We start from the raw sequence: 19,539 nt of genomic DNA on the forward strand, positions 1-19,539 counted from the left end.
AGTCTTAAGATTATTGAAACTAGCAGTTATTTAGAGTTATGTTGTAGTGGTGGGCACGTTTGATTTTTTTTAAGTCAGTTTAAAGATTACTGTATTCTATTTTAAGCATAAATTTTCCATATCACAAATATTTAAAAAATAAAACTTGAATAAGTAAGATGCAACTGGTCACAGTAATACTTCCTTGATTGTATATTCTTGAGAATTGCTTAAGAATAGTGCTGGCAGTTGTCTCATGAATTGGTTCCAACTGATTGCTGAAAGCACATAAGGACTTTGAGTAAGTTATACTTTGGCTGTAATATGCAAGTTTTTAGTCCAATTCATGCGCTTGGAGCTTTAGATGAACTTGTGATGAGCTCTGCATTTTGATGGTCAGTCGGGTATCTTACACATACAGAAACTCATCGAGTACCCAAACCAGACTTGAGAGTTCCACATATGTATGCCTCTTACAGATGGAAATTTCTCTCTGGAAAAGAATGTGCCTTTTTTTTTAAGGGACACACACTACTTAGCTAATTCCAGAGAATATTTGGTGCAGGTTGGCGAAACCCGAAGCTTGAAGATCTCATAATGTGTGATCTCATAGTCCTCTTCTTGCTCTTGGAATTATTTCTGAGTTATTCAGTAATTGATCTTTTACTTACCCTTTATGAGAATTGGCAATTTTAATAACAATTCAAAGTGAGGTTTGACTCTCTTCTGTGAAGAGAAGCTCTTGTCTGTTTTTGGAGAATGATTTTCGTGAGTTGTAATTCAGTTGTGAGTTCAATATTGTGGCACTTATTGTTTTAAGTGTTTATCATGTGGCCCTGTAGCTCAATGGTTGGGGCACTCATCTCACAAGCGAGAGGGCAAGTTTCTTTACTCCACACACCTCTGTTTACCTAGCAGTAAGTAGGAACCCGGTTGATAGTCGCTTGATATTGATGGATCGCTTTTCCAAGGGTAATAATTCCTTCAAAAAATAATAATAATAAATTGGTCACTCAATCCAAGACTGTTTGTGGGACTGCTGAGCACAATTGACTGCCGCGTTTTGTCCACAAATATACAGTCAATTCACTTGCAATGTGTTCTGCGAAGCGCTTTGGGACGTCCTCCCGACATGAAAAGCGCTATATCAAATGCAAGGATTATTATTATTATATACCAAATGCAAGGATTATTATGATCAAAAGAAGATCAGACCATATTGTTGAATTTTCGATATCTGCACAGGCATAGTTAGCATCAGTTTATGTGATGTATATGGGTATTTTTTCAAATTGTTACCTGAAATGTACATGTGACTCATGTTATTCGCAAACGTTCGCAAACTCAAATCCACCACCTGCTCCCTCAATCCCATCCCCACCTCTCTCCTCATCTTCCAGCTCCACCTTCTGGCCCCTCTCCTGTCTGACGTCATCAACCTCTTCTTGTTCACCGGTTCAGTTCCCAACCCCCTAAAAACAGCCGTCATCATTCCCATCCCGAAAAAACCTTCCCTGGACCTATCCCTCCTCTCCAGCTACCGCCCCATCTCTAACCTCCCATTCCTCTCCAAGGTCCTAGAACGAGTCGTCGCGTCCCAGCTCTGCTCCTTTCTCTCTCGCCATTTCCTCTTTGAACCCCTCCAATCCGGCTTCCGCGCTGCCCATAGCATGGAAACAGCCCTGGTCAAAGTCATTAATGACACTCTGAACATCTCTGATCAGGGCTCCCTCTGCCTCCTTGTCCTCCTCGACCTCTCTGCAGCCTTTGACACCGTCGACCACTCCATCCTCATACACAGCCTCTCCTCTTTACTTAATCTTCGCGGACCTGTCCTTGCATGGATCGAATCCTATTTCTCTCACCGTCTCCAATTTGTTGCCTCTAACGGTTTATCCTCCAGCCCCCGCACTGTCACGTCTGGAGTCCCCCAGGGCTCTGTCCTTGGCCCTCTCCTCCCCCTTGGTGACATCATCCGCAGACATGGGGTCAACTTCCACATGTATGCAGATGACACCCAACTCTATCTTTCTGCCTCCACCCTCAACTCCAGGACCACTGTTTTCCTGACAGACTGCCTGTTGGACATCAAGTCCTGCACACTACAACTCACCAAGCCAGTTAGAAGCCTAGGTGCCTTGTTCGACCATCCATTGTCTTTTCTTCCCCACATCCAAACCATGATCTGCCTTCCCTCACCTCCGTAACATCGCCAGACTCCTCCACTACCTCACCCCTCAGGCCGCTGAAACTCTTGTTCATGCCTTCATCACCTCCAGGCTCAACTATGCAAACTCCCTGCTTGTTGGCTTTCCCAACTCCTCCCTCCACAGGCTGCAGATAATCCAGAACTCTGCAGCCCGTGTCCTCTACTGCACCAAACTCCGTGATCCCATCTCCCCCATTCTCGTTCGACTCCATTGGCTCTCTATCCTTCAGAGGATCCAGTTCAAGATCCTGGTCCTCACTCTGCCCCAATCTCTGGAATTCCATCCCCAATCACTCCGCCTCGCCCCCTCCTTAGCCTCTTCAAGTCCCGCCTCAAAACCCTCCACTTCGACCATGCCATCGGTCATCTCCCTTCTCCCTCCCGGACCCCAGCTCGGGTCTGAAATGCTGTACACTCTCCAGCGCCTTGGCACGTCCTCCTGACATGAAAGGCCCTGTACAAATATAATCTTGTTGTTGTTATTGGATAGGTCTGTTCTACAGTTGGTGGTATTGGCCTGGTTGATCTTACAGCAAATACACAATGCAGTGTTACAATTATATAGTGCCTTTCCATATCGGAAAGATGTCCTGATCCCCGATCTGAGGGTAGGACCTGAGGAGGTTGAGAGGAGAAAGGTGGCTGAAAGTGGGGTCAAAGAGGTAGGTCTTGAGACAGACCTTGAATAAACAGCCTCCTGTTTTTCCCTTGTGATCACTGTTCCACAATCGGTGGCCATTAAATTTAATTAATTTAAGCTTTACACCTTAAAACTCTAGAACTCTCTCCCTCAATCCCTCCGCCTTGCCCCCTCCCTCCCTACCTCCAAATCCCGCCTAAAGACTTTTTGAACGTGCTTGCGGTCAGCTCACCCCTCCCTCCCAAAGGACTTGTTGTCAGACTCTGCCACTGTGAAGCACTCCAGGAAACTACCCTGTGTGAAGGGCGCTATATAAATGCAACTTGTTATTGTTGTTTGTTGATAGAGGGATCTTCCTATATCTCAATACTATTCTTTTCCAGTATCAAAAATTCAATTGGTATTTGCATTGGCTCGAGTTGCAGGTTGCAGACTTATTCCAATCTAACTTGTAGAGATTGTTTTAAGTTTAAATGCTGGCAGGCAGGAGGAATGCTGGAAGTTAAAGAGTATTAAAAGTAGTAGTTAAAGACAATCAGATACTCCAGTTATTGGGTTTGTTCTTTGGAATTACATAGTTGGTTCCCAAGAGGATGCAAAATTCCAAAGAAATTAAAACTAGAGATGATTACAAATGCATAGTCGGTCGTTCAGCGCTTAAATGTGAAAGATCGATTAATATTTTTGGTGTGACTTTCTGAACTAAAAGGTTTTGAGCTACACGCTGATTTGGATGAAATATTGCTCAAATTGCCGTTGGGTTCCAAGAGACCACTGGTTGCTTTTGTATTGCTGAGTCTACATTTTCCATCTTTGTAGGGTTTGTGCCACTTACCTCTGATTGCAACCATTCCTTGTTCATGTCAAAGCTAAAACTTTCACATAATAATACTCGTATTTGATTTTTTAGCATCATTCACAGTGGGAGGACATGTCAATGCACTTCACAAGATTTACAATAAAGTGTAGTGACTGTTCTGTAGGTGAATTATATCACTTCTGAGTTGCTAATGCAGCACTTATAGCAATTTGTGCTGTTGTGTAGTGGATGTAAGTATTATTTTGGTAATGACCGATGCATCGCGCCCAGAGTCTTAATGTCATTTGAGCTCCAGGTCCAGGTTTGTATTATTGGTATCAGGTGCTTTGTTAGGAGCAAAACTGGGCTCCATTTGCCTCTCAACAGTTACAATCAGATCTATAGACTCCAAAGGTTCCCACCTTTTGACTCTCAGGTAAAATCTCTTCCAGTGTTGATAATTTGTATGGAAAAAGTGCCCATCTAGCATCTGGTGATTCTAAAGCTGAAACACAATTAAGTGCGTAAACATGACATCATTGACTTTCTATATTGAACATCAGTTTGCTCATTTGAAGATCACCCCTCACCATTTCATTTTTGTGACTCAGTTTGACAATCTGAACACAATTTATTGGATGTATTGTCCATTTGGGCCCATTCAGTTTGGGGCTCAAATTTCTGACGTGGAAACATGTATTGCAGATTAACTTGGATTTGACGTGAAGGTTAAGCAGCAGGCTTCAGCAAATAACAGCAATCAAACAGTCCATCTTATTTCTGTCCAAGGTAGTATCTCAATCATGTCTTCCATATGAAGTAGTTGTTCTGTCCTTTTGGTCACAATCTCACTCTTCTAAGCTTGATGTTCTATGGCTTCAACTGTTTGTATGCTGTGGTTCTCATGTTTCAGAAAACCACCTGCGAGCAAGGTTTGGTTACATAGATGGTGGAGTGTGGTCTTCAGTACTTTTATCAGCTTGTGGAACCTTTGAATCAAGTCAGGTTGTCTGAGATCCACTGAACTAATTAAATGTGAAGAGTCACTGAAGTTGCCACATAAAGTGAATCCACATGGCTAAACTGATCACTATTCGCATTTGTCTGCCAAGGATTTTCTTATGTATATTTAGGTTAAACCTTGAGGTTAAGTTATTTACATTTCCATCTGGAAAGTGCCCATCTCCAGTCGTCTAGGAAGTTGTGGAGATCGAAGAAACTGAAATGACCTGGTTTTAATTACCTTTCTTTGATTCTGGAGCACATTGCACACAAGAGCCTACTTCTCTGCATATTTTTGTGAGGTTGAAGGGAGGGATTCTTTTTATTGTATCTCTTCCTTGTCGCTCTCCTTCAGTTCAAAATAATAAAAACAAAAGGCCCACAAACAACACTTTTGGAGAGGATAGAAAACGCTTGTCTAGAAGTTGTATATTTTATTCCGTCAGTCTAAAGTCCAGGTACATTCAATTGGTATGTGGAGCATGCTTTGGATTTGAGGAATGGAAAAGACCCTTCCAGGTAGGTGGTCATATTTGGTCTTAAGTACATAGTGGCTTCATAATTCTATATATGTAGCTCATTACTTCAAATTTCTCTCTGTTTTGGGTACTTTTATTTTTGTACTTGATACTCAGGTAGGTAAGTCTCCTAAAGTGTTGCATTATTAGCTCCATGTTTCCTACCTAATCTTTATTTAACATTTTTCATCTATTTACCTCCAGTGTAGTTTTAAAATGCTCAATGGTTATTGATGTTTGCCTGACACAAGGGAAATCAATTGTGAACACAAAGGTCTTTAGTTTTTTTTAAAAGTAAAGTTGAAATGATTCATTTTTGATCAGGGCAGTCATTGCATTATTCTTATGAAGTGTGAAAATAGCTTGAATATGAAATGCTACCCATTTATAATGGCATGATTTTATCTTTGATTGTTCCTTTACTCAAGTTTATACACAAGTTAAAATTGCATATGGCAGTCTGATTATAAAACACTAGTGTTTCACTTGTGCCTGCTGCCTGTTTCCTTTGCCACTTGGTCTTTGAGACTACCCTTTAGCATGTCTCTTTGGAATTGGATCTTTACAGTTCTTGTATGCTACTGCACTTTATTACGTGATCTCACTTTTTACTGGGAATGCATTATCTTCAAATAAGGGTGAACAAAATGCAGCTTCTATTGTATTTATTGTTGATTCTGAAGACTGTTTGTACTACTGTATTTCTGCATCTGTATTTGACTTTTTAGGCACTTATTGAAAGTGTCTAATTCTAGTTTTTGTTCCTGACTTCACAAAATTATATTATTTGGGTCTGTGAATTAAAACCAATTTTAATGTGTGAGGGTAACTACAAGTACTTCTGCATCAGTCCTATTCTTTATTCTTTAACACTTATATAGATATATATATATTTTTATCGGAAACAGGAGTTGAAGAAAGCGTTCAGAACATCAGGTTTCGATAGACCATCACCTAACCTATCAGAATTGACAGTACTGTTGAATGTGCTGCAAGGAAATCATCTTGCCACGTGTCATTCATACCAATTACTTCCTGCTTCACTAAAATAGCTGGGCTAGGACAACCCTTGGGAGCCCTGTGATTCTTATTTTGGGGCAAAAAAACAAAAACATGAGCACAGAAGTGATGAAGCGCAATAAGTGACCTATGGTTACCCTCATACAATATTGCCTTTGAGGTTAAATGACCATATCATTGTAACAATTTTGCTCTATTTATTGACAGAAACTGCACCAGTGGACAAGTCAGCATCTCACGCTTGTGCTACCTCTTCTTCATCATCTGGAATGACTCCTGCTGCTTCTCAGACTTCTTCAGCCACCACATCAACAGTGCCAGTTTCACCTGTTCCTCAGTCACCAATTCCTCCTCTGCTTCAGGATCCAAATCTTTTAAGGCAATTACTTCCTGCTTTACAGGCCACCTTACAGCTTAATAATGCTAATGTGGATATGTCTAAGATAAATGAAGGTAAGCGACTGACTGCATTTGATCTGTTATTTCGTCCCATCTTAAAATTAGCTGGGGGTGTGTATGGTATCCTTAAGCTCAATGATAAATAATCCTTGCATTTGATATTGCACCAAATCGCATTGTTGAGACATCTTGAAGCACTTGACAGGATTTTACTGTAAAGTGCAGTGAATGTGCATTTGTAGGCAATGAAATGAATGACCAATTTTACTTTGGGCTTTGGAGAAACTCCCTTTTCTAAAAGTGTCTTGGGATCTCGAATATCCACCTGAACAGGCAGATGGGAGCCATATTTTAAGCCTCAGTCGAAGGACAGAATTTCTAACAATGCGGCACTCCCCCAGCATTACATTCAAGTATCAGCCTGTACAACAACAACTTGAATTTGTATAGCGCCCTTATCTAGTGTCTTGAGTGTTTCGCAGTGGTGGAGCTTGTCGTTGAGAAGGGAAAGAAGGGAGGTGACCACAGGATCAGTTGAAGAGGAAATTTTTCAGGTGTGATCTGAAGACGGACAAGGAAGGGGATGGTGGAAGGATTGAGGCCAAGAGTTCCAGAGTCTTTGGGTATAGACACTGAAAGCACAGCTGCTGATGGTGTGGAGGTTATGAGGGTCATGCAGAGGCCGGAGCCATCTGAGCAAAGAGGGCCAGGAGTTGTTTTGGTTGTAAGCAAGTCACAGAGGTGGGGGAGGTGCCAGGGTATTGAATGATTTGTACACAAATGTGATGATCTTGAAATTGATCCGTTCTGTAAGAGAGAGCCAGTGGAGCCTCACTAGGACTGGGATGATGGAGGTACGGATTTAGTACGAGTAAAGATATGGGGGTGAAGTTTAAAATTAATTGGATTTTAAAAATCAAGGTGGGGGGTGACGCATGCATAGATAAGGATTTCAGCTGTGTTAGATCTGAGATATGGTCAGGGGCAAGCAATATGGAGGATCTCATCAGGGACCAGGTGTGGGGTACCTGGTTTAGTAATTCTGAGAGAGATCGGGGAGGTTAAGGTCGGAGCCGCAGGTGAAGAAGTTTACGGGAGCCAAGGAGTATGGCTTCTGTCTTGTCAATATTCAGCTGCAGAAAGTTGGCGCTCAACCAGGCTTTTGTCTGACAAGCAAGTGAAGACAACATCGGTGGACTTGGGGTAACGGCTGGAGAAGGAAAAACAAATCTGCATACAATTGGAAGTTGACTCCATGTCTGCGGATGAAAAAACTGAAGCATGTAAATGAGAAAAAGGAGGGGGCCAAGGATAGAGACTTGGGGTACTTCGCAGGTGACCCCTTATGGGGGTGCGAGGAGAAACTGTTTGCAGAGATAGTGATGGCGGTGGGTCAAGTAGAACCCAAGGCAGGTGAGTGAGTCACATACTGCGTGTTTAATATCCTCCTTGAGGGAAGTAATTAGGGTCTCCTTGGAACTGAACTGGCTCCAAGGTGACATGTTTGGCAACGGAATGTCAGAATATGGCGATCTCGGTGGTCTCGTTCCTGAGCCAGGTGGGTCCGCAGTATTCCAGGGCACTACTGATGACAGCCAGCCTGGCTAATCGACAGGATTTGGAAGGACAGACCAATTCCCCATATTAAATGTGTCTCACTTAATGGTTATTTGTGGGATATTGCTTTGCCCAAATTAGCTGTCTGTTTTCCTACCAATATATAGTCACTACACTTTACAATCAATCCTGTGAAGTGCTTTGAAACGTCTTCATAACGTGATAAGACACTATATTGAATGCATGGATTATTATTCCCCTCAAATTTGGCATAACACAGGAGGCATTTCTGAGATTCTTTTGCCCAACTTTGTGCCGTTTTTTTAAACATGTTTCTTTTATTTAGAGGATTGCTGCATTTAGATAAGTGAAAGGTACTATATAAATGTAAATCGTGTTGTAAGTGTGCCTTTTCTGATTCTCGATTTTTCTTGTATTGTGTAACCCAGTACAAGTTATTGTCTTTAGGAGAGAACGGTTTGGGAAAGGTGCAAGCAAAATAAAACTTACTGTAGGTGATCCTTACTTGAAAGAATTGGAACTGTTTTGAGCTCAATTGATCGGATTTCAATCTATGGCCTCTTTAGAATGCATTATTGTAAAGCTGAAACTATAGGCTTGGATTCGAAAAAGTAGAATATAATTTATTTGAGGAGGCCTAAATTTGCAATTGAGTTAAATGTGTTTCCAGTGCACAACAAATTTGTTCTGAAGATTCTTCTTCTCCAGTCCTTACAGCTGCCGTCACACAAGCTTCCCTACAGTCTATGCTACATAAGCTCCTCACGGCTGGACCATCAGCTTTAAGCATCACTACTCTCCTTTCCCAAGCTGCACAGTTATCTTCTCAGGGTAAGATATGAACATGACATACAGTTTTAACATTTTATTTTCTCTTTGTATTTAAAATTGTATCTTCAGTTTGAATATTGATGTATATTTTGCAAGGGTTGAGTAATTTGTTTGGCAACATTTATATTTGTGTTCCATCAAACTGGTTGCTATGCTACTAAGATGAGGGAAGGCAATGTTTGGGATGGATCAATTTTCTGCTTTAGATGCCTACATCATTCAGTCTGTTTGAATATATCATCTAAACAGCATTAGGAATTTCTCATCCCTAGTGTTGGCATCAGGCAAGTGCCTTTAAAGTATGTCAACTAGCTGTAGTAAGTTTTATTCCTACAAACATTCCAGAATTTCTTCACTTTCAATTCCCTGTTTTTTTTCATCTCATTAGTACCTCACACCAACAGTCCTCATGGGCCATCTTAAATTAGGCTGTTAATTAGTGCTGAATTGTACACAGTTCTTTATTATTTTAATACCTATCAGGAATCAGGCTCATGAATTGGATTATTTCAGCCAGTGAAAAGAGAACTTCATAAGAACATAAGAATTTGCAAGGCAAAAGAAGACCCAAGGTCCATCTAGTTTTCCTTCGAACATCCTGGGAGTCGCTTGACTTGTTGTATCCCAAACTATATACTGTATCCCAAGGTATTATTTTCTAGCAGAAATCTATCTAACTTGTTCTTGAAACAAATTACATTTTCTGGTTCCACTGTCTCCTGAGGGAGCCTGTTCCATAAGTTTACTACTCCCTCACCGAAGTAGTATTTCCACAGATTTGTTCTGCATTTACCTCCCTTCAATTGCAGGCTGTGCCCTATGGTTCTACTGTTCAGTACAAGATAAAACAGCTTGTTATTGTCTACATTATCTATTTCCTTCAGAATCTTAAAAACCATAATCATATCGCCCCTCAACCTTCTCTTCTCCAGTATGAACATGCCCGGTTTATGTAATTGCTCCTTGTATTCCAGTCCCTTCAATATATGTCATACAAATTGTATGTCAGCTTCGTTCAGTGGTAGCAATCTTGCCTGTTTCTGAAGGTGGTGGGTTCAAGTCCCATGTAAGGACTTGACCTTACATAGTCAAAGTTCACACTCCAAAGCAGTGCTGGGGGTGTTTTGCAATGTCGGTGGTGTCGTCCTTTGAATGAGATGTTAAACCGAGGTCCCTTCTGCCTGTTCAGGTGGATAAAAAGATCACATGGCACTATCTGAAAAGATAAGAAAGTTTTCCCAAATCCAACAATACAACACACCTCCAGAACGACATTGGAGTGTCAGCTTAGATTTCTATGTGGGGCTTGAACCCACAACCCTCTGACTCAGAGGCAAGAGTGCTGCTGCTGAATCAGGCTGACATTTTGTATTTCATATATAATACACTACAGTTTACGTTTATATAATGCATTTACTTCAGAAGGACATTCAAACCGCTTGACAGTGCTGGGTTGGTACCTGAGCTGACGCCTTATCACTCTGAAACATCAAAATTCTTCAGAGTCTTCTGTAAAGTCTCAAAGGTATATGTGAAAGTAAACTTAACAGCCAATTTGTGATAGTAATGGCACAGAATAGGCTTGTCAGATCTTTGTTATCTTTTAATGCCATCAACCTATGGGTCAGCTTTTTTTTCTATTTTACTATTGTCTTATTCCCCTCAAATCGTACCTTTGTGTTGAACAGTTATAGATATGGAGATTATCTCAGTGGTTCATTTACCTGCCATATTTTCTTACAAAGAACTACTACAATTTACAGAAAAACACTGAAGCGCTTTGAGACATTTTGATATAAGGCGCTATGCTAAATGCAAAGATGGATATAGCATCAACATTTCACACTCCTTAGTTTCACTTTAATCATTATAAAATAAATTGGTTGCAGCTGTGCAAAATTTCACATACTGACAACGAATGTTTGAATTTGTTTTTAAAGAGAGTGTTAAGTCCCATTGAAGGTCTGAAACCCACAACTTTCAGACTTGAACATGGATGTAACCAACTGAGCCAACCAACCTGAACATTTTGATTAAAGTAGTCTACTAAAATAATCCTTAGTGTTTGTGGCTGTTGTCATGCCATCATCCTGGTAGTATTATGAGTATTTGGGCATTGTGGGTTCCTGTAGCTCAGTGGTTAGAGCAATGACCTTGCGAGCGAGAGGACCTGGATTCGATTCCTGGGCAGGGCAAAACATTGGGCAAGTTTCCTTACTCCACATGCCTCTGTTCACCTAGCAGTAAGTCAGAACCTAGTTATTAGCTGATTGGCAGATCGCTTTTCCGGAGGTAATAATCTCATCAGAAATAAATAAATAATATTTTGGTCACTCAATCCATGACTGTTTGGGGGACACTGCTAGAAGCAATTGGCTGCTGTGTTTTGCCGACAAAATATATAGTCAATTCACTTTACAGTATATTCTGTGAAGTACTTTGAGGTATCTCGAAGACTGTGATAAAGCGCTATATAAAATGCAAGGATTATTGTATTCTGTCACTATACACTTGTTAAAACCCAAATAATATTTTATATTTTAATAATATTAAAATTTATAAAATATATAATTAAAATATAATCGATTGTTAGAACAGTCACTTCAATTCACAATAATTCCGGTGAAGCTCTTTGAGATATCCTTCTGATGTGATAAGGTGCTATACCAAATGTAAGAATTATTATATGCAACTAGCTTTTATATTTTATGTTCTTTCTGTTTTAAAACTTCTGTATTCTATTCTTATTCTATTCTAACAAATATTGTTCTTTCTTACCCTCGTAAAAAGGAAAAGCTCTATTTGCTAGCTTTCGGAGTTATTTGGACATATCCTTGCCATTCTCGTGTGTCAATTTAGCTCCATTGGTGGCTCAGAAAATTGTGGGTTCAGGCCTCATGTTGGGACTTGTACCATTTTTAGCGCACCACCCTTTTTTAAAAAAAAAAGTTCAAACATTTTTTGGCAGCATATGAATGAGCTCATAGTCTGATACTCATTGCAGTGCTGGGGAAACACTGCAATGTCAGAGGTGTTGTCCTTCTGATGAGATCTTTAACTGAGGTTCCATTTGCCTGTTCAGGTGGATGTTAAAGATCCCATGGTACTGTTCGTAAAAAGAAGGGTTTTTCTCCCATTGTCCTGATTAACAATCCTTGGGATAGAGTAGATTATTAATTTCATGATAGTTTGTGGGGCATTGCTGTGCACAAATTGGCTGTTACCTTTGCATAGTCATTGCATTTCACAGGAACTTTGAAAGAATTGAGACGTTCTCAATGTTGTAGTTCTCAACAAGAATAATTTTTTTAAACTACTTATTGCCCTTTTTGAGACACTCCAATCAGGCTTTTGTTCCTGCCGCATCACCGTACTTGTTAAAGTCAATGATTGTATTTACCATTTTATCTTCTTTGACTGCATCCAGTCCACTGCTTAATTTGCTTTTTTAGACCTTTAGTACATTGCCTGCTTACCTCCTTGTTTCACACTAATGCTGCTAAAACTATCACGCCTTCATTATTTTTAAGGGTAGACTTTTCTCATGTTGTCATTAATGCCCTCCTTAATGCTATACTTCATAAGCTGCAACTCATCCAAAACTTTGCAGTTATATTCTCCTTTCTGGCTTACTCGCTCCCCAATCCTTTCTTCCCACCCATGGCAGCTGAACCTTGAGGCACTATGTTTCTGTCCTGTGAAGCTCTCCCAAAATTTCCTTGCTGTGCACCTTCTCTTTCTGCTTTAAAATATTTATTAAAATCATTTTTGTCCATGCCTTTTGGGCAGTATCTGAAAGTTCCTTTTCCCTACTTTGTACTCTGTTATATCTTGAAGTTTTTAAGATATTCACTTTAAGTATTATTTGATTTTGTGACCTAGTCACAATTATATAGCCACTTTCTTCATCCTCCCTTTTATCTTAACTTTCCCTTTTTCTCAAGTCTCCAATCCTACACAGTATTTACTCAGAGGTTGGTTGAACAATCAGATTGTCTTGATTGCTATTTATGCACAGCTTTTTCCTCTTCCATGAAGTACAATTAATCAAAAATTTTAGCCCATGTTCTCTATCATCTTGTGGCATTGAGTACTAAGGGTTGATTTTTTGGGGGCAGTTGGGTGTCTGGAAACCCATCACCATACTTAAGAGTATCCAAACCAAAATGAGAATTTCATGCATCCCACATATGTATGGAAATTCCAGAGATAGATTGTTGGAATGCTCTCTCTGGAGGGACTCATCCTTCTTACCTAATTCCTGGAAGTATTAGGCGCAGGTTGGCAAGAGCCAATGCTTAGGGACCCTAGAGTGTGTGTTGTACTGCTGGAGTCTAACCAGCTAAAACTGCACAGCTTGCCATTTAGTGTATGTTTGCCTTCATGATCATTTTGTTGAGCTTCAACTGAAGACTTGTTCATGTATTTAAAATGAATCCCTTGAGAAATATAAATAATAGCAATGGTAATTTACTTTGCTTTCGAGTACAAAGCAATATTGAGATTCACAGTACTTGCCCAGTTATGACTGCCCTCCCTGCTAGGTATCAAATTTCATTGATTCCTCAACAGTTTGTCGCCCTTAGAAATGCCTTGGATAACTGCTTTCCTGGCTGCCTTCACCAAGGTTGACTGCCCACGGCCTGTTCAACCACAGGGGAGAACTATAAAAGAATTATCACTGTAATTGTTTCCATATTTTGAATCAAAGTAGAAAATATTCTTAATAAAATAAACTATTCTGAACTTTCAGGGCAATGTGTTGGAATTGTGTTAATTGAATTCAAATATGCTTGCAAATTGCATGAATTACAAAAGTTAATGTATCAGAGACATAGCTTGTTAGAGATCTGAAGCATTGTTCTCTTTATGGTATGGCAGTCAAAAATGTTTTGACTGTCCAAGTTAATTGTTTCACAATGCTGATAGATCCATCCCTGGCAATGAGTGCGCTGTATTTGGAGGGGTGGTATTCAGTTGCTCTCACAGAAACTCCCCACGCTATCTAAAATTCACATTAAGAGTTCAGATCATGTTTGACCTTTAATGGAGTTGTATGGGGTGGGGGAAATGAGGTACTGTACATAGTATTTATTTCAGTCATATTTGATCATCCTTGGTTGCAACAAATAAATCTTCTTTTCATAGTCTTCTTGAAGCAGAAATTAAAAGTTATTTCAAAATTAACACTGATGTGCTTTTTAAATACAGCCCAGCAGTCTAATCAGTCTCCAATGTCGCTGGCATCAGATGCATCATCCCCAAGGTCGTATGTGTCTCCTAGGATTAGTACGCCACAGACAAACACAGTTCCTCTTAAACCACTGATGAGTACACCTCCAGTGTCGAATCAGCCAAAGGTAAAACCAAAACTAGTTAGTATTTTGATTACAAACCTTGTTTGTGCATTTTGTAGAATGTTTATGCAAGTATGTTTATGCAATTTTTAAGGGAGCTGGTAGTAAGAAGGTGGAATGCTGATTGATTAATGTGCAGTATATAAACTTAGTTTTTGTTTGGCTTTAATGGATGTATCCTTCTTTTGACTTTCTCTTTGAACTTGCAGCTTCAGTTTTAAACATTATAAAAAATACTTTTGCCATCTGTAACTGTTCATATTCTGAACCAGCTCACAAAATTCACATTTGAGCATTAAAGATGCTGAAAATCATACTTTGGCTATATTTGATTGCATTCACGGTGTCCCCAAAACATTATCACAAGATTACAATAGTGTTAATTTCATTTTCATATCTTAATTTGGATTTTAGGCCTTTTATGTATCATTTTAAATATTTGGGCTTCACTGGAATATGATGGTTAAGGTAGTCTTTAAAGATTTACTTATTCCTTAATCTCTGGGTGTTGTAATGAAGAACATCCCTTAAAATGTTAAAGCCGTGAAATTGAAGTTAAATAATCCCCTCATTCAACCGTCATATAAAAATAAAATACTGCCTTTCCAATACTCTGTCCTTTTAAAATTCAGTGTTTCTACCCAAGATGGCCAGGTATGCTTACAGCACTTTTCACCAATGTCATTTTCTTTTACACTAGTTGACCTTTTTCCTATTGTTTTTTCCCCAGCCCCCACCACACTTCCCCCTAATTGGAGTCATCAATCTGCGCAAGATCCTACCTTTAAAACTGATCTTACCAGGCACTGCGTGGGAGCTTGAAAGGGCTGTAGGAGGAGTTGAGGCTTCAACAGTTCAGTTACAATGCTGTTTGCTGAGCGTCCGAGCTATTACCCCACCTGAAGGGTGCTATCTAAATGCAAATTGTTGTTGATTAGTTCCAAGAAGGCTTCTCACCTGAAGCTGCAGATGTTAAATGGAACTTTTTTTTAAAACTGAATTACCAGTTACTATTACTATTAACAGTAATTGTTAGTATTAATATTATTTTTCACCAGTGGAGTTAAAGGGTAGAGCAGGAGCTCATGGGATTTGAGGTTACTTGATTGGCATTTTAATGTTTTGCTTATGTAAACATCTTAAAGAAGTGGAACACTAAACAATTGTTATTTTCCCTTGTTTTTGTTATTTGCTTATTCTTCAAGAATAAGCAAAACCCAATAGTATGTGGGGCACGGCCACTTTTGAAAAATAAACTTAAGATAATGGTGTAGACAACTTTCTGTCAAAGGTAGTGGGTCATTGAAGGCTCATCTTGCTCTCTGTTTGAATCAAAGGAGCATTACTGATGAAAATCCTGATTATCCAGCAATCAGACAATACCACAACTTTGGGGAAGTTTCATTTTTTTTTACGGCCATTCTAAATGCTACTGAAATTGGATCTCCCCTGCTCCATGGTTTTCTATAGAGAACTCCCCGAGGAAAAATCCTTATTTAAATTTAATAGTGTTTGTGAAATTTGTGCATTTGTGAAATAGTTTTTTTGGTTGAGGGCTGTGTGGCCTTGTTATATGAAGTGAATAGTGTTAACAGAATAAAAATATAATGCATGATTTTTGTTTACACTAAGCATGGATAGGTATTGGCACCATTTTCATTAAAGGTGAACTTAAAGCCTATGAATAGAATATTAATATTCAAAGCACTCCCACTGCAAATTGAGAGAAAGTTAACACTGAATTTACTTCCATATAGCAAAAGCTTTATTTTAATATTGTAACTGGTTACCATTTCCTTCAATCAGCTTCACAAATGTGTGTGAGAAGGATCCAGGCCTTTCTTGGAGCTTACTTCATTGAAATTAGGAGGAGTGGTAGCTTTGAATAGCTGATATGAAGCTGCCTGACCCCAATGAAACTTAGTTTTGTTGAACAATCGTGAGATTAATCTTTCCTAGGGTCTAGCAGCTATCTCTGTATTAGCTCCCAGGTTGTTTCAAAGGTAGTCATCTCCCTTGTTTAACTCAGTAGAGTGGTTCAAACAATTCCTCATAATGTATGTCACTGGAGCACCTTCATATAGTAGGTAATTTACAGATATCATGTTAAGGTATAAATTCCTTGTTGTCAGGGAAGACCAATGTATAACTGTTTTATACACTTATGAAAGTACTTTGATAAACTTAGTTGTTTGTGATTGTTTACATTTTTGGGGAAGAGGAAGTGTAACAAAAGTTACTATATTGTGTATGTTTGCAGAATTAGAGGAAAGGAAATAATTTCTTCCTTCAGGGTTATTTAGTCTGTGGAATTCATTACCACATGTGGATCTTATGGCAAGACCAAGAGTATAATTTAAAGTAGAATTGAATAAATATATGAACAATAAAAACTAAAGGAATATAATAATCATAATCCTTGCATTTTATGTAGCGTCTTCCATGCTGTGAGGACATCTTAAAGCGCTTCAAAGAATATGCTGTAAAGTGGTGTGACTGTACACTTTATGGGAAAGAGCTAGAAAGTTGAATTAATATGGGCCGATTTTTTTTAAAAAATGGTAGCAGTGGCATTGACATGAATTTATTGGCCTCCTACTATGCTGAATATTTCTGTTTGGGTTTAGACTTTTTAAAGATTTAATTTGAGAGCCATTAAGCCTAGCTTTAAATCCCTCAAGTGTGTGGTTTATGAAAACTTTGTCTTGTCTATGAAAAAACTTGTCTGTGAAAAGTTTTGGCAAACATTTTGAAGTATTTTCCTGTGTGGAGTGGGAGGGATGCCAAATAATAAAGATTTGTATCTTAATCTCATTTCTCTTTTCAGTCCAGTACTCCAATCGTGAAACAAGGACCAGCACAACAGCAAGTATCTCAACAACCTGTAGCAGCTGACAAGCATGGCCATGAACCTGAATCCCCTCGTAATGTTCAGCGTTCAAGGTAAGGATACGGAATCTGGATTTACATGGGCTGCTTTGTTGAAATGTGACATGTAACATGAACTGATTTTTTGTAGTACATCTGGAGCACATCTGTGAATCTTATTTTTTTAAAAATCTTCCAATTTTTCTATTTTTTCCCCTTTGCCACATGCCTCTGATCTTGGTCCTGGGTCTCATTCAGGGGTGAGGTTCCACTGGTGCGATTTGCCCTCTGGTACCCCACTTAAGTGGCAGTTATTTGTGTTTGAGCATTGGCATTGAATGCTAGGACTCAGCTGGGAGAGTGTGTCCCCTGCCTTTTCCTACCCATCTGCCACACATCTTTAATAATAATAATAATCCTTGCATTTGATATAGCGCTTTTCACGTTGGGAGGACGTCCCAAAGCGCTTCACAGAACACACTGTAAAGTGAATTGACTGTATATTTGTGGGCGAACCTTATGACTAACAGAGTACTATAGAAGAAGCAGGAACTCTGGATGGTGTACCCCTTCCTAACCCTTGGAAATGTTAACTTCTGTGTGCAGTCCTGTCTGAAATTAGCAAACTGAACACAAGCTGGGATTCGTATCAGTGATCTCTTGGTCGGAAAGCTGCAGCTTTAGCCAGTGCTTGAAACATTCAAAAAAAGGTTGAGGCTGATGTCAAGCTATTGAATTCTCTCTTTCTTTCCCCCCCTCCCCCTCCTCCTGGAATAAAGTGCGCAGAAAACCTTGACAGATATTATGGACAGTTCTGTAAATGTGGATACCTGTGAATAGAGCTTTTAGTTGAGATTATGGGTTTTGAAGCCTGGAGTGTACTGATTCATGAGCTGTAAATTTAAGATTATTTTGGTATTAATAATACCAAAATGTAGCATGTGAGGTGGATAAAATGTCAGGGTACTGCAGTGATTAGGTCATAACTACGGTTATAAAATGGTGGTTGGAATCTATGAAATTTCAACACACGTTACAGCAAAGTGCGATTGATAGAAGGTTTGACTGCACATGAATGCAGCCGGCAGATTCACTTCCTGCCCATTGGTTAGTTCCTGGGTTAAAATAAAATATGACCAATTTGCAGGTCATCAAGTCACCACTACTATCGCTTCCTGTTGCGGCGCATGTGCAGAGTAGGAAGTGACATTGACGGCAACCTGATGACCTGGAAGTCTGCCATTTAGCAAAAGCAGGAAACGTGCAGGTAGCCTGTAAGTGTATGAAAGAATGGGGTCCACAGTACATTGTGTTTCAACAAAAGAATTTGTGCTATAATGAACATTGTACCAGCTGCACTGAATGTTCTGCTTAGTTGTCACAAGATCAGAGCGGTGGGGAAGAGCCTCAATGCTATCCTGTATTCTACTGAACATCAAATTATTTATAGTGATTAAACCTGTTCAAAACATTGTGATTATTCCAATTGCATATTTACTGAGAAAAATCACCTGTGATGAAATGGAGAGTTTTCATCAGTGAACATTTTTGTCTACAGTTTTAACTTATTCATGCTTTTTCTACGACATTTATTTTCTAAAAAGGCATGGTTGCCTGGAGCATCTTGCTTCAGTTTTCACTGATTTTGAGGTGTGCGTCATATGAATTTGTCATGCACTTGTAACAAAAAAGTGAACCACAAAATATACTACCTAAAACCTAGATCATCTTATGAATTTGTGCAAGAGGAAAGACAATTGTATAGTTGCAATACGTGGGAAAACTGTACAATCTTCTGGCGTATTTAATAGAATGTCTTGAAGTATACTTTTGGCTGTAGGAAATCCCTGCGCTGTGCTCTGGGAATAGTTGCATGTTGTGTTTGGTAAATGGTCTAACGGAAACCTATATGTTGGGTAATTTGAACCCTGACAAAAGGCTAATTCAGAAAGCTGTAAAGAAATAGTCATTATGTAAGACCCACTGCACTGACCTTATACTTCTGGTTGTGTAAAAAAAACACTCTGAGCTGCAGTTTTATTACTGTTTTGCCTTGGCTCTCGTACTGAAAGTCATGAATTTGGATAGAAACTTGAGTAGGCAAAGACGTGTCCTTTTCACATTTGGTTTAATTTTTTTTTGAAGTTGATGGGATGATAAAGAACTGGGGCTCGTAATGGATTCTTTCCCTAATCTTTTTTGGTTGGATAAGTGTACATTCCCTTTGGCAATGTAAAACTGAGGCTACACTTCAACATGTACGCACTAGATTGTTGTATATTTTGCTGTAGCAGATCTTGGAAAAACAGTTTTAGTCTAGAATTTATTTTTGTTGTGCT

The 19,539-nt window shown here is 39.3% G+C and overlaps 1 protein-coding gene across 3 annotated transcripts in view; it reads left to right on the forward strand.

The window, feature by feature from the left end:
* Positions 1 to 19,539, forward strand: part of waca (WW domain containing adaptor with coiled-coil a) — a 59,016-nt gene that overhangs the window by 15,391 nt on the left and 24,086 nt on the right. For all 3 annotated transcript variants that reach the window (XM_042346864.1, XM_042346865.1, XM_042346866.1), the window contains 4 exons: positions 6,375 to 6,620; positions 8,853 to 8,975; positions 14,187 to 14,335; positions 17,160 to 17,275. In XM_042346864.1, coding sequence (XP_042202798.1) covers positions 6,375 to 6,620; positions 8,853 to 8,975; positions 14,187 to 14,335; positions 17,160 to 17,275 — 634 coding nt within the window. The remainder of the gene's footprint in view (positions 1 to 6,374; positions 6,621 to 8,852; positions 8,976 to 14,186; positions 14,336 to 17,159; positions 17,276 to 19,539) is intronic.

The sequence above is a fragment of the Callorhinchus milii genome, unplaced genomic scaffold (genome assembly GCF_018977255.1).
Source record: "Callorhinchus milii isolate IMCB2004 unplaced genomic scaffold, IMCB_Cmil_1.0 Scaffold2, whole genome shotgun sequence".
NCBI lineage: Eukaryota > Metazoa > Chordata > Chondrichthyes > Chimaeriformes > Callorhinchidae > Callorhinchus > Callorhinchus milii.